This window comes from Boleophthalmus pectinirostris, unplaced genomic scaffold (assembly GCF_026225935.1).
Source record: "Boleophthalmus pectinirostris isolate CB_2022bp ecotype Guang Dong unplaced genomic scaffold, ASM2622593v1 HiC_scaffold_11, whole genome shotgun sequence".
Classification (NCBI taxonomy): Eukaryota; Metazoa; Chordata; class Actinopteri; order Gobiiformes; family Gobiidae; genus Boleophthalmus; species Boleophthalmus pectinirostris.
In genome coordinates, this window is record NW_026570994.1 from 22,331,234 (window position 1) to 22,342,034 (window position 10,801).

General features: G+C 43.5%; 1 protein-coding gene across 1 annotated transcript in view; it reads right to left on the bottom strand.

Moving 5' to 3' along the window:
- LOC110165694 (prostaglandin F2 receptor negative regulator) overlaps positions 1-10,801 on the bottom strand; it is an 82,335-nt gene that overhangs the window by 40,080 nt on the left and 31,454 nt on the right. The window contains exons 4-5 of the mRNA XM_055163780.1: positions 1,482-1,701; positions 473-666 (exon numbers count right to left, since the gene is read on the bottom strand). Coding sequence (XP_055019755.1) covers positions 473-666; positions 1,482-1,701 — 414 coding nt within the window. The remainder of the gene's footprint in view (positions 1-472; positions 667-1,481; positions 1,702-10,801) is intronic.

Genomic DNA, 10,801 nt, shown 5'->3' on the forward strand with positions numbered 1-10,801 from the left:
TGGTCTTAGTCCTTGGTCTTAGTCCTGGTTTAGACCCTGTTCAGTCCTGGTCTAGTCTCTGGTCTAGTTCTGGTCTAGTCCCTGGTCTAGTCCCGGTGTAGTCCCGGTCTAGTCCTGGTTCAATCCTGGTTTAGTCCCCGGTCTAGTCCCTGTTTTAGTCCCGGTCCAGTCCCGGTCCAGTCCCGGTCAAGTCCCGGTCAAGTCTCTGGGTCCAGTCCCGGTCCAGTCCTGGTCCAGTCCTGGTCAAGTCTCTGGTCTAGTCCTGTTCCAGTCCTGGTCTAGTCCTGGTCCAGTCCCGGTCCAGTCCTGGTCAAGTCTCTGGTCTAGTCCTGGTCCAGTCCTGGTCTAGTCCTGGTCCAGTCCCGGTCCAGTCCTGGTCAAGTCTCTGGTCTAGTCCTTGTCCAGTCCCGGTCCAGTCCCGGTCCAGTCCCGGTCCAGTCCCGGTCCAGTCCCGGTCCGGTCCTGGTCTTACTGATGGGCGTGACGGTGACTGGTCCCATTTCTTTGGTGCTCTGGACGATCTGGAGCCAGTGTCCGCTGCTCTCGTGCGTCCACTCTGTGCCCGTGCAGCCGTACGTCCCCTCGTCAGAGGTCGTTACCTTGGTGATGACCAGATCGAACACGCCGCCGCGCCCCGGGACCAGCCGGATCCCGCCGTCCGAGTACCTGGACCACCACACGGCAGGATGTAAGACACGGTTAAACTCAAGTACTCGCTTATGTTTAGACCTGGTTTAGACCTGGTTTAGACCTGGTTTAGTCCTGTTTTAGTCCTGATTCAATCCTGATTTAGACCTGGTTTAGACCTGGTTTAGACCTGGTTTAGAGTTGGTTTAGACCTAATTTAGACCTGACTTAGACCTTGTTTGGTCCTGGCTCAGACCTGGTTTAGTCCTTGGTTTTGTTCTTGTTTAGTCCTGATTTAGTCTCAGTTTAGACCTGGTTTAGTCCTTTGTTTAGTCCTGGTTTAGATCTGGTTCAGACCTGGTTTAGTCTCTGGATTAGACCCGGTTTAGACCCAGTTTAGACCCAGTTTAGACCCAGTTTAGACCCAGTTTAGACCCAGTTTAGTCCTTGGTTTAGTCTCTGGTTTAGTCCTCGTTTAGACCTGGTTTAGTCCTCGTTTAGACCTGGTTTAGTCCTCGTTTAGACCTGGTTTAGACCTGGTTTAGTCCTGGTTTAGTCCTGGATTAATCCTGTTTTAATCCTGTTTTAGCCCCGGTTTAGTCTCTGGTTTAGTCCTCGTTTAGACCTTGCTTAGTCCTGATTTAGACCTGGTTTAGACCTGGTTTAGTCCTGGTTCTGGGGACACAGGACTCAAAACTGGGACTGTCCTGTATCTGCTGAACATTCCACCATAGAGACACGTGTAAAACCCACACTACAGACTACGACCAGACTCTTCAAGCATAACCTCCCGCGCCCTCGGCTCCGCCCCCGTCGCGCCCTCGGCTCCGCCCCCGTCGCCCCGTGAGCCTCACCTGCGCTCGTAGGTGCGGCCCGCGGTCACCTCGCCCTGCGGTCCGAACGACAGGATCTCCTCCGTGTCCAGGGTCTTGGACTTGCGGACGGACCAGGTGATTGACAGGTAGGTGGGCTGGGTCAGCTCCCGCGTCACGTTACACGACAGCAGCACGTCTCCGCTCTCCGACACCACGGGCACCGGAGCCGCCGGCGACACTCGCAGCGTGTTCGGGATCACTGCGAAAACACAAACAAACCAACCAGAAGGAGATTTAGAAAAGACAAAAACGAAACACGATGGAAATAAAACTGTGTCGGTCGTTTTTCAAAATAACCAAAATGAAAAAACAGATAATGATTCATTTCCTGTTTCTGTGACGTAAACTGAGATGACGGACTAAACCAGGACTAAACCAGGACTGAACCAGGACTAAACCAGGACTAAACCAGGACTAAACCAGGACTGAACCAGAACCAGGACTGAACCAGGACTAAACCAGGGACTAAACCAGGACTAAACCAGGACTAACCAGGACTGAACCAGGACTAAACCAGGACTGAAACCAGGACTAAAAGGACTGAACCAAGGACTAAACCAGGACTAAACCAAAGGACTAACCAAGGACTAACACAAAAACCAGGACTAAACCAGGACTAAACCAGACTACAACCAGACTAAACCAAGGACTAAACCAGGACTAAACCAGGACTAAACCAGGACTAAACCAAGGACTAAACCAGGACTAAACCAGGACTAAACCACCAGGACTAAACCAGACTAAACCAGGACTAAACCAGGACTGAACCAGGACTAAACCAGGACTAAACCAGGACTAAACCAGGAAAACCAGGACTAAACCAGGACTAACCACTAAACCAGGACTAAACCAGGACTGAACCAGGACTAAACCAGAACTGAACCAGGAACCAGGACTGAACCACTAAACAGGACTGAAAACCAGGACTGAAACCAGGACTGAAAACCAGGACTAAACCAGGACTAAACCAGGACTAAACCAGGACTGAACCAGGACTGAAACCAGGACTGAAAACCAGGACTAAACCAGGACTAAACCAGGACTAAACCAGGACTAACCAGGACTGAACCAAGGACTGAACCAAGGACTGAACCAGGACTGAACCAAGGACTGAAACCAAGGACTGAAACCAAGGACTAACCAAAGGACTAAACCAGACTAAACCAAGGACTAAACCAGGAGACTAAACTAAAACTAGGACTAAACCAGGACTAAACTAAACAGGTCTAAACCAGGTCTACACCAGGTCTAAACCAGGACTAAACCAAGGACTAAACCAGGACTGGACTAAACCAGGACTAAACCAGACTAAACAAGGACTAAACCAGGACTAAACCAGGACTAAACTAAACTAGGACTATACCAGGTCTAAACTGAGACTAAACCAGGTCTAAATTAGGTCTAAAACAAGGACTAAACCAAGGTCTAAACCAGGTCTAAACCAGAACTAAACCAGGACTAAACCTGGACTAGATGGTCACATAAAAGAAAGTTTAACTATTTAATGTTAAAAATCACAGTATATTGTCTAAATAAAGTGTATTTTTATTATTTTTTGTGTCGTCAGTATCAGTTTTTTCCTTAAATTCGAAATCAAGTTTGAAATTTCCGTATCGTGAAAACATTTCTGAGTTTTTAAAGGTTTCTAACTCGTATCGGGCGTTAGATTTACATGTTTTTTTTCTGAATTCAACCTCAGATTTTGGAGGTGCTCGTGTGTTTTCCGTCAGCTCCTGTGGGCGCGGTCGGGTTTTGTTTTGGTTTTTTTGATCCGGTTCTTCTTTGTCGTTTTAACAGAACTCGTCTGTGAGGAGGAAATGTTTGATGAGGTTTGTTAGACTTTGTCCTCGGGTTTGTTTGGTTTTGATTTAACATTTAATTTTTGCAGATTTTAAACCAATAAAATCTCCCCAAAAAATCACACTTTTTAAGAACAGTTTAACAGTTTAAGACCCGGAGTTGCGTTTTTGTTTCATTCACACGTTTAACACACAAACCTGCACATTTAGGCTGAGTTTTTATCTCAGACAGAAAAAAAACACTGGGTTCCACCTTGTGATGTCATCATGTGGTGATACAGGACGTGCTCCACTGTGTTTTTAAACTCCACACACTTTCACTGTAATCATTTGGATCATTTCAGTCCTGGACTTGTCGATCTCTACTGAACTAAAGGTAAAAGGAGCTGTTGAAAACTACCACTTCATGACATCACAAGGTGGAACAGAGCATTTAGAGCTTTGTAGATGTAGACAGGCTAATAATGAAGAAATAAAACACAACAAAGACAGGCTTAGACTTGTTTTAGTCCTGGTTTAGCTCTGGTTTAGTCTCTGGTTTAGTCTCTGGTTTAGTCCTGGTTTAGTCCTGGTTTAGTCTCTGGTTTAGTCCTGGTTTAGACCCGGTTTAGACCCGGTTTAGACCCGGTTTAGACCCGATCTAGACTCAGTTTAGACCTGGTTTAGTCCTGGTTTGAACTCAATGAAAACAGAAAGGTTTAAAGCCGTACTGTGAAACATTCCAGACAATAACAAATCAAAAACATCTGCACAGAGAAAAACATTTGATGAACTCAACACCAGGAAAGTTACACAATGCACCTTTAAAGTTTGTTTGTTTTAAAGAGTTTTCATGTTTTTGTACAAATCAAAAACTAGTAGTACAGCCGTAGTACAGTAGTAGTAGTAGTATGGTAGTAGTAGTACAGTAGTAGTAGTAGTAGTACAGTAGTACAGTAGTAGTAGTAGTATAGTAGTACAGTAGTACAGTAGTAGTACAGTAGTAGTACAGTAGTAGTAGTAGTACAGTAGTACAGTAGTAGTAGTAGTAGTACAGTAGTAGTACAGTAGTAGTAAGTAGTACAGTAGTACAGTAGTAGTAGTACAGTAGTAGCAGTAGTAGTAGTACAGTAGTAGTACAGTAGTAGTAGTAGTAGCAGTAGTAGTACAGTAGTAGTAGTAGTACAGTAGTAGTAGTAGTACAGTAGTAGTACAGTAGTAGTAGTAGTACAGTAGTAGTAGTAGTAGTAGTAGTAGTACAGTAGTAGTAGTACAGTAGTAGTACAGTAGTAGTAGTAGTACAGTAGTAGTACAGTAGTAGTACAGTAGTAGTACAGTAGTAGTAGTAGTACAGTAGTAGTAAACAGTGTTTGGTTGCCGTGGTAACAGTGGGAGAGTCCAGACGGTTGTGCAAACTTCAGTGTTTTGAGTTTGTGTTTACACAGAGGGCTGGACAGTAACGGTTTAACGAGGACGCAGTTGTGTGTACAGATATTTTTAGACACGTGTGCGTCTAAAACACTGTGTAAAGAAGAGAACTGAGAGTGTGCGACGTCACCAGCAACGCTCAGCTCCACCTCATGATGTCATCATGAAGCGGTCGTTCCCCTTTTCGCTTCAGTTCAGTCGAGAATGATCCAAATGATTCTAGTGAAGGTGTGTGGAGTTTAAAAACACAGTGGAGGCCAACAAAACTGAAAATTTGCGACTTCTTCCTCTTTTAATGCTTTAAAATTTGGATTAAATCTGTTATTCTTCTGTAGTTTGCACTGAAATGGAGCAAAGGATCATGGTCTATGTAGTTCCCCCTGTTTTTTTAGATATTACTGCACCAAAACTATTCATTTAAGCAAAGAGACTTGTGTTTTTCGATAAATTGTGAGACTTTTGGCGATACGATTTGACGATATTTCAGTTACTGGTACATCTCTAACCACAACATGACATCACAAGGTGGAGCAGAGTGTTTTTTTGTTTCAGTTTGAGAGAAGAACATGTGTGAATGAAACAAAACAAAAAAAACACAACTCCAGGTCTGTTTGTGAGGAGGAAACTACATTAAAACAAATCAGAAAACAGCGTAATATGAGAGCTTTAATGCCCCACTGCGGAACATTCCAGATTCAAGTAGGGTAATAATCATCTGCACTGAAACAAGAAGCAGGCAGTGTGTCAGTAAAAATGACAAAGTGCATATTACTCCATTTTTAAAAACCGTTAACCACGTCTTTTTGTTGACTTCATGGATTATTTTTTGTTGCCAGGCGACCAAACCTATTCTGGTAAAACCCCAAACCACTTCTTCATTCACAGTAAAGGCTAACAAAACTGAAAATGTGCAACTTCTTCCTTTTTACATTCTTTAAAATTATGATTAGAACAGTTATTTCTTCTGTAGTCTGCGCTGAAACAAAGCAAAGGATCATGGTCTATGTAGTTCCCTCTGTTTCCTTAGACATTACTGCACCAAAACTACGAGTTTAAGCAAAGAGACTTGTGTTTTTCAATATATTGTGAGACTTTTGATGATATGATTTCAGTTACTGGTACGTTTTTAACTACAACATGACATCACAAGGTGGAAAAGAGTGTTTTTTTTTACTTTTGAGAGAAGAACTCAGCCTAAATGTGCAGAGTTTGTGTGTTATACATGTGAATGAAACAAAACACAACTCCAGGTCTGTTTGCGATGAACAAACTACATTAAAGCAAATCAGTAAACAGTGTAATATGGGCCCTTTAATGCCCCACTGTGGAACATTCCAGACACAAGCAGTGTCATAACATCTGCACTGAAACAAGAAGCAGGCAGTGTACCCTCTATCAGAAAAAAATAACATTAAAAATGACTAAATTATGCCACCATATTATGGTATACTGCAACAAACATTTCTTTTTGTTTCCTTCATGGATTATTTTTTGTTGCCAGGCTACCAAACCTGCCCTGGTGATCCCACAAACCACTTCTTCATTCACTTCTTCTGGAGAATGTGAATATGTGACTTCTTCCTCTTTTAATGCCTTAAAATTATGATTAGAACAGTTATTTCTTCATGTTGTCTGGGCTGAAATGAAGCAAAGGATCATGGTCTATGTAGTTCCCAATGAAAACAATCAATAAAATGGATTATTAAGTCTCTGTAACAAAATTGCCTTTAAAAGTGATTTTAGTCGTTGACTTACATTGGAATATTGTGTCTCGTCTCTGGCGGCTCTGAGACTCTGCATTTTGGTCTTTTAAATGTTCGTATGAACCTGTGACACAGGATGTTGTTTCGCTCTGAGGGAGTCTCTGTTCTGTCTGGTGTCGTGTCTGTGTCTTGTGGGATTTCAGTGGATTTCGGGCTCTTCCCGGGGGCGGGGATAGGTGTGTCGATCAGGTTTGGGTTTATATCGGCTGTTGGGGTTTGAGACATTTCTTCTCGTTGTTTGCGTTTCACTGAATTTGACGCACGTGGATGTTGAGACGTGTCCTGCTCACCAGTGTTGATTCGGCATCGTTATTTGTTTTGTCACTCCGCGATGAACTGTTTTGGTTCTGACGGCGGCGCTTGTGTTGCGGTTTCATGTTTAGCCGCACAGACAGCGGCGTTTTCTGCACTCAGGCTGCGCACACATCCACTGTGTCGATAAACACAGCACACGTTGGTTCAAGCGTCATTACACTTTTTAAACGAGACGAGTCAGAGTGCGACAGAAACCTTCTAACATTCAGTCTCTGAGAGCGAGAGAAAGCGAAGAAAACAAACAAGCTGCAAATAGAATTAATCGCGGCCGGAAAAGTTATCGAGCTCATTAAAAGGCGAGGAGAAAATTCAAGTTTGTCGACTGGACAAAAGTTAGTTCGGTTGAAGACGTTTCGCAGCTCGTCCAAGCTGCTTCTTCCGTTCTTGGTTCTTTAGTCGACAAACTGAATTTTCTCCTCGTCGTGGATTCTACCTGGACGACTGAGGGATTCTTCACACGAGCTCGTTAAAAGTTATCGTACGATTAATTGATTTAATGATTATCGTCACAGGCCAATCGTATCGTGGCCTATGTATCGTATCGGCAACTTCTTAATGATGCTCAGCCGTACATATGAGCTACACAAATGAAGTTGGTTTGGTTTGGAAAGTTACAGCAGTAAAAGTTCTAAGACACAGACACATTTTCAGTTGTGCTTGAAATATCTTTTTTTTTTAAACTGCAAAAGCTCCAGCTCCTTCAGACAGTTTCACAATTGAATAAAAGGGAGACGGCAGCTATTTATAGACACAACTGTACTTGTGCCGCGCTCATTTAGACATGATAATTTAAAGCGGCGGGATTAGCGCGGCGATGGATCGACAGATACGACTCCCGACTCGCAGCTTCACAATGATCCGCTCAACTTCATTTAAAAATAACAAAGATTGTGAGCGAGGGACGTGACTTTGAGCGCAGATAAGAGCAGATCTTCTGAGGCGACGGCGACGGGAGGGAGGAGTTTACACGAGGTTTTATCTTTAGTCGTTTTATGCAGGAATCCGCTGAAACTCGTGCACCTCATTTTCAAATCGTTAAAGGAGGAAAAGCGTCGCCTGACAAGTCCAGACTCAAACATCTGTCAGTTTTATACTTTCACGACCACAGAAAGTTTAAACTAATTTTAGAGTTTAGTTCTGTATTAAGAAAAGGAACTGATTTAGAAAGAAAATAGTGAAATAAAAACACCAGGATCATGTAGATCAGTGTTTCCCAAACTTTTTTTTTTCTGGGGACCCATATTTTAAAAGTCACAAACCTTCGCGACCCAATAAACAATAAACATTATTCATAAATCACAAAATAAATTTGTGACGATTATAATTTCGCTCTCATTTAATCTCTCTCTTTCTCTTTTTAATTTTATAATGATTTTTTTGTTTTGGTTTGTTTGTATTGTGATTTTAACATATTTCTTATTCTGTAAAGCATTTTGAAGTAGTTTGTGTACAAACTGTGCTGTGATAATAGGGGGGCTTACAGACTGTTTGTGTCAGTTACACTCTCATCATCAGAAGGCCACCGAGTCAGAAAAGTCAGTCTTCTGTTGGTTTGTCAGCAACATTTCTCTTGAACAATTGAATGTATATTTGATGAAAGCAACAGGGAATAATCCCTGGATATCAGGGAAGAATTAGTAAACTTTTGGATGTTTTCCAATTAAAAATGGCTGCAACATCAACATTTTTAGAGATACTGACAGGAAAACACATAATCATGTATAACAGCATGAGCTAAGACCAGCGTTACTTAATGTGTTGGTTTACAAACCCACCAATGTTATATTCAAAGAAAAAGATTTAAAATAAAATTGAAATGAAGGTTGTAGAGCTCGAATTACTGAACATTTTGCAAGTTGTTGCCTGAAAATCAGACAATTATTAACCCTGTTCCACTTAACAGACATTTCCAAACCATTTCATTATTTCCTCAAACATTTTTGCTGCGTTTTAAGGGTTTAATATATTTATTACTTTTTAAAATATTTAAAACTTGAAATACAATTTCATTTGTAACAATCTGTAACACGACCTGAACATGGATTTTCTGACGAGAGGCTCTTCTGATGATGAGTCTGACCCCGTTTGTGTCTCGCTCCTTCTGAGTCACAGACGCTCAGTTTAATGAAAACCCAGAGATTTTCCATCAATTAAACAAAAAACCCAGACGCCCAGGACGCGACGCAAAAAAACCACACGTCCAGGGAAAAATGGACGTTTGGTCCCCATATGTAATAATAAACTTTCTAATGCCAACGCTAATGCTGACGCTCTCTCTTCTCTCTCATTTAACGTCTCTCTTTTTTTTTTATTTTACAATGATTATTTCTGTTTTGATTTGTTTGAATTGTGATTTTTATGTTTTTCTTATTCTGTAAAGCATTTTGAAGTATCTTAGAATCTTTCACACCCTCCTCTCTCCCTCTCACTCTCTCTGTCTCCTCTCTCCCTCCTTTCCTTCCCTTTGTCTTCTCTCCTCCCCTCTCTCTCTCTCTCTCTCTCCCTTCCCTCACTTTCTCTCCATCTTTCACACCCTCTCTCTCCCTCCCTCCGTCTCTCCCTCCGTCTCTCTCTCTCTCTCTTTCTCCTATGGCACAGTTTTTGTTTCACTAATGACTCATGACTAAACTTTATGCGTCACGGCGCGAAAGAAAATTAAAAAAGGCAAAAGTTGTCACGACATCCCTCCTTCTTCTCTCTCTCCTTTCTCTCTCTTTCTACCTCATCTTTCTCCCCTCTCCCTCTGCCCTCTCTCTCTCTTCCTCCAGCCAAATTCTCACCCCACCTTCCTCCTCTCTCTCCTCTCCTCCTTCTCTTCTCCCTCGTTCTCTGCAGGGTGCTCTCATCTCCTCTCTCCCCCTCTCCTCTCTTCCCTCGTTCTGTGAGAGTGGACTCCTCTCTCTCTCCTCCACCTCCTCTCCTCCCTCGTTCTCTGCAGGGTGCTCTCATCTCATCTATTCCTCTCTCTCCCCCTCCTCCACTCCTCTGCTCTTTCTCTCTCTCTCTCTGTGTCTCTCCTCTCTTCCTCCTCTCCTCCCTTGTTCTCTGGGTGCTCTCCTCTCTCCTCTCCACTCTTCTCTTCCTCTCCTCTTTTCCCTCGTTCCCTCTCCTCTCCTCCCTCGTTCTCTGTGGGTGCTCTCCTCTCTCCTCTCTCTCTCTCTCTCTTCCTCTCTCTCTCTCTCCTCTCTCTCCTCTCTCTCCTCTCCTCCTCTGTTCCCTCGTTCTCAGCGGATGCTCTCTCCTCCTCTCCTCCTCTGTTCCCTCGTTCTCAGCGGATGCTCTCTCTCTCCTCTCCTCCTCTGTTCCCTCGTTCTCAGCGGATGCTCTCTCCTCCTCTGTTCCCTCGTTCTCAGCGGATGCTCTCTCCTCCTCTCCTCCTCTGTTCCCTCGTTCTCAGCGGATGCTCTCTCCTCCTCTCCTCCTCTGTTCCCTCGTTCTCAGCGGATGCTCTCTCCTCTCTCTCCTCCTCCGTTCTCGTTCTCAGCGGATGCTCTCTCTCTCTCCTCTCCTCCTCTGTTCCCTCGTTCTCAGCGGATGCTCTCTCTCTCCTCTCCTCCTCTGTTCCCTCGTTCTCAGCGGATGCTCTCTCCTCCTCTGTTCCCTCGTTCTCAGCGGATGCTCTCTCTCTCCTCTCCTCCCTCGTTCTCAGCGGATGCTCTCTCCTCCTCTGTTCCCTCGTTCCCTCGTTCTCAGCGGGTGCTCTCATTATCCCGGGGCTGATGAGGAGACACAGGAGGTTAATCGGAAAAGAACAAAATAATAATAATGTGTTTAGAGAAAAGTGCAGCGATGGAGAGAGTTCAGCGGAGGTGAAGAAACACTCGTACTGTCACACTAATGCCCCAGTACTACAATACTGCAATACTGCAATACTACTACTGCGCAAACACTACTGCACAGTACACAAACACTACTGCACACTACAATCACACGCACTAATACTACACAGTACAATCATATACTGATACTACTACATAGTACAATAACACCAAGTACGACTACAACATATACATAC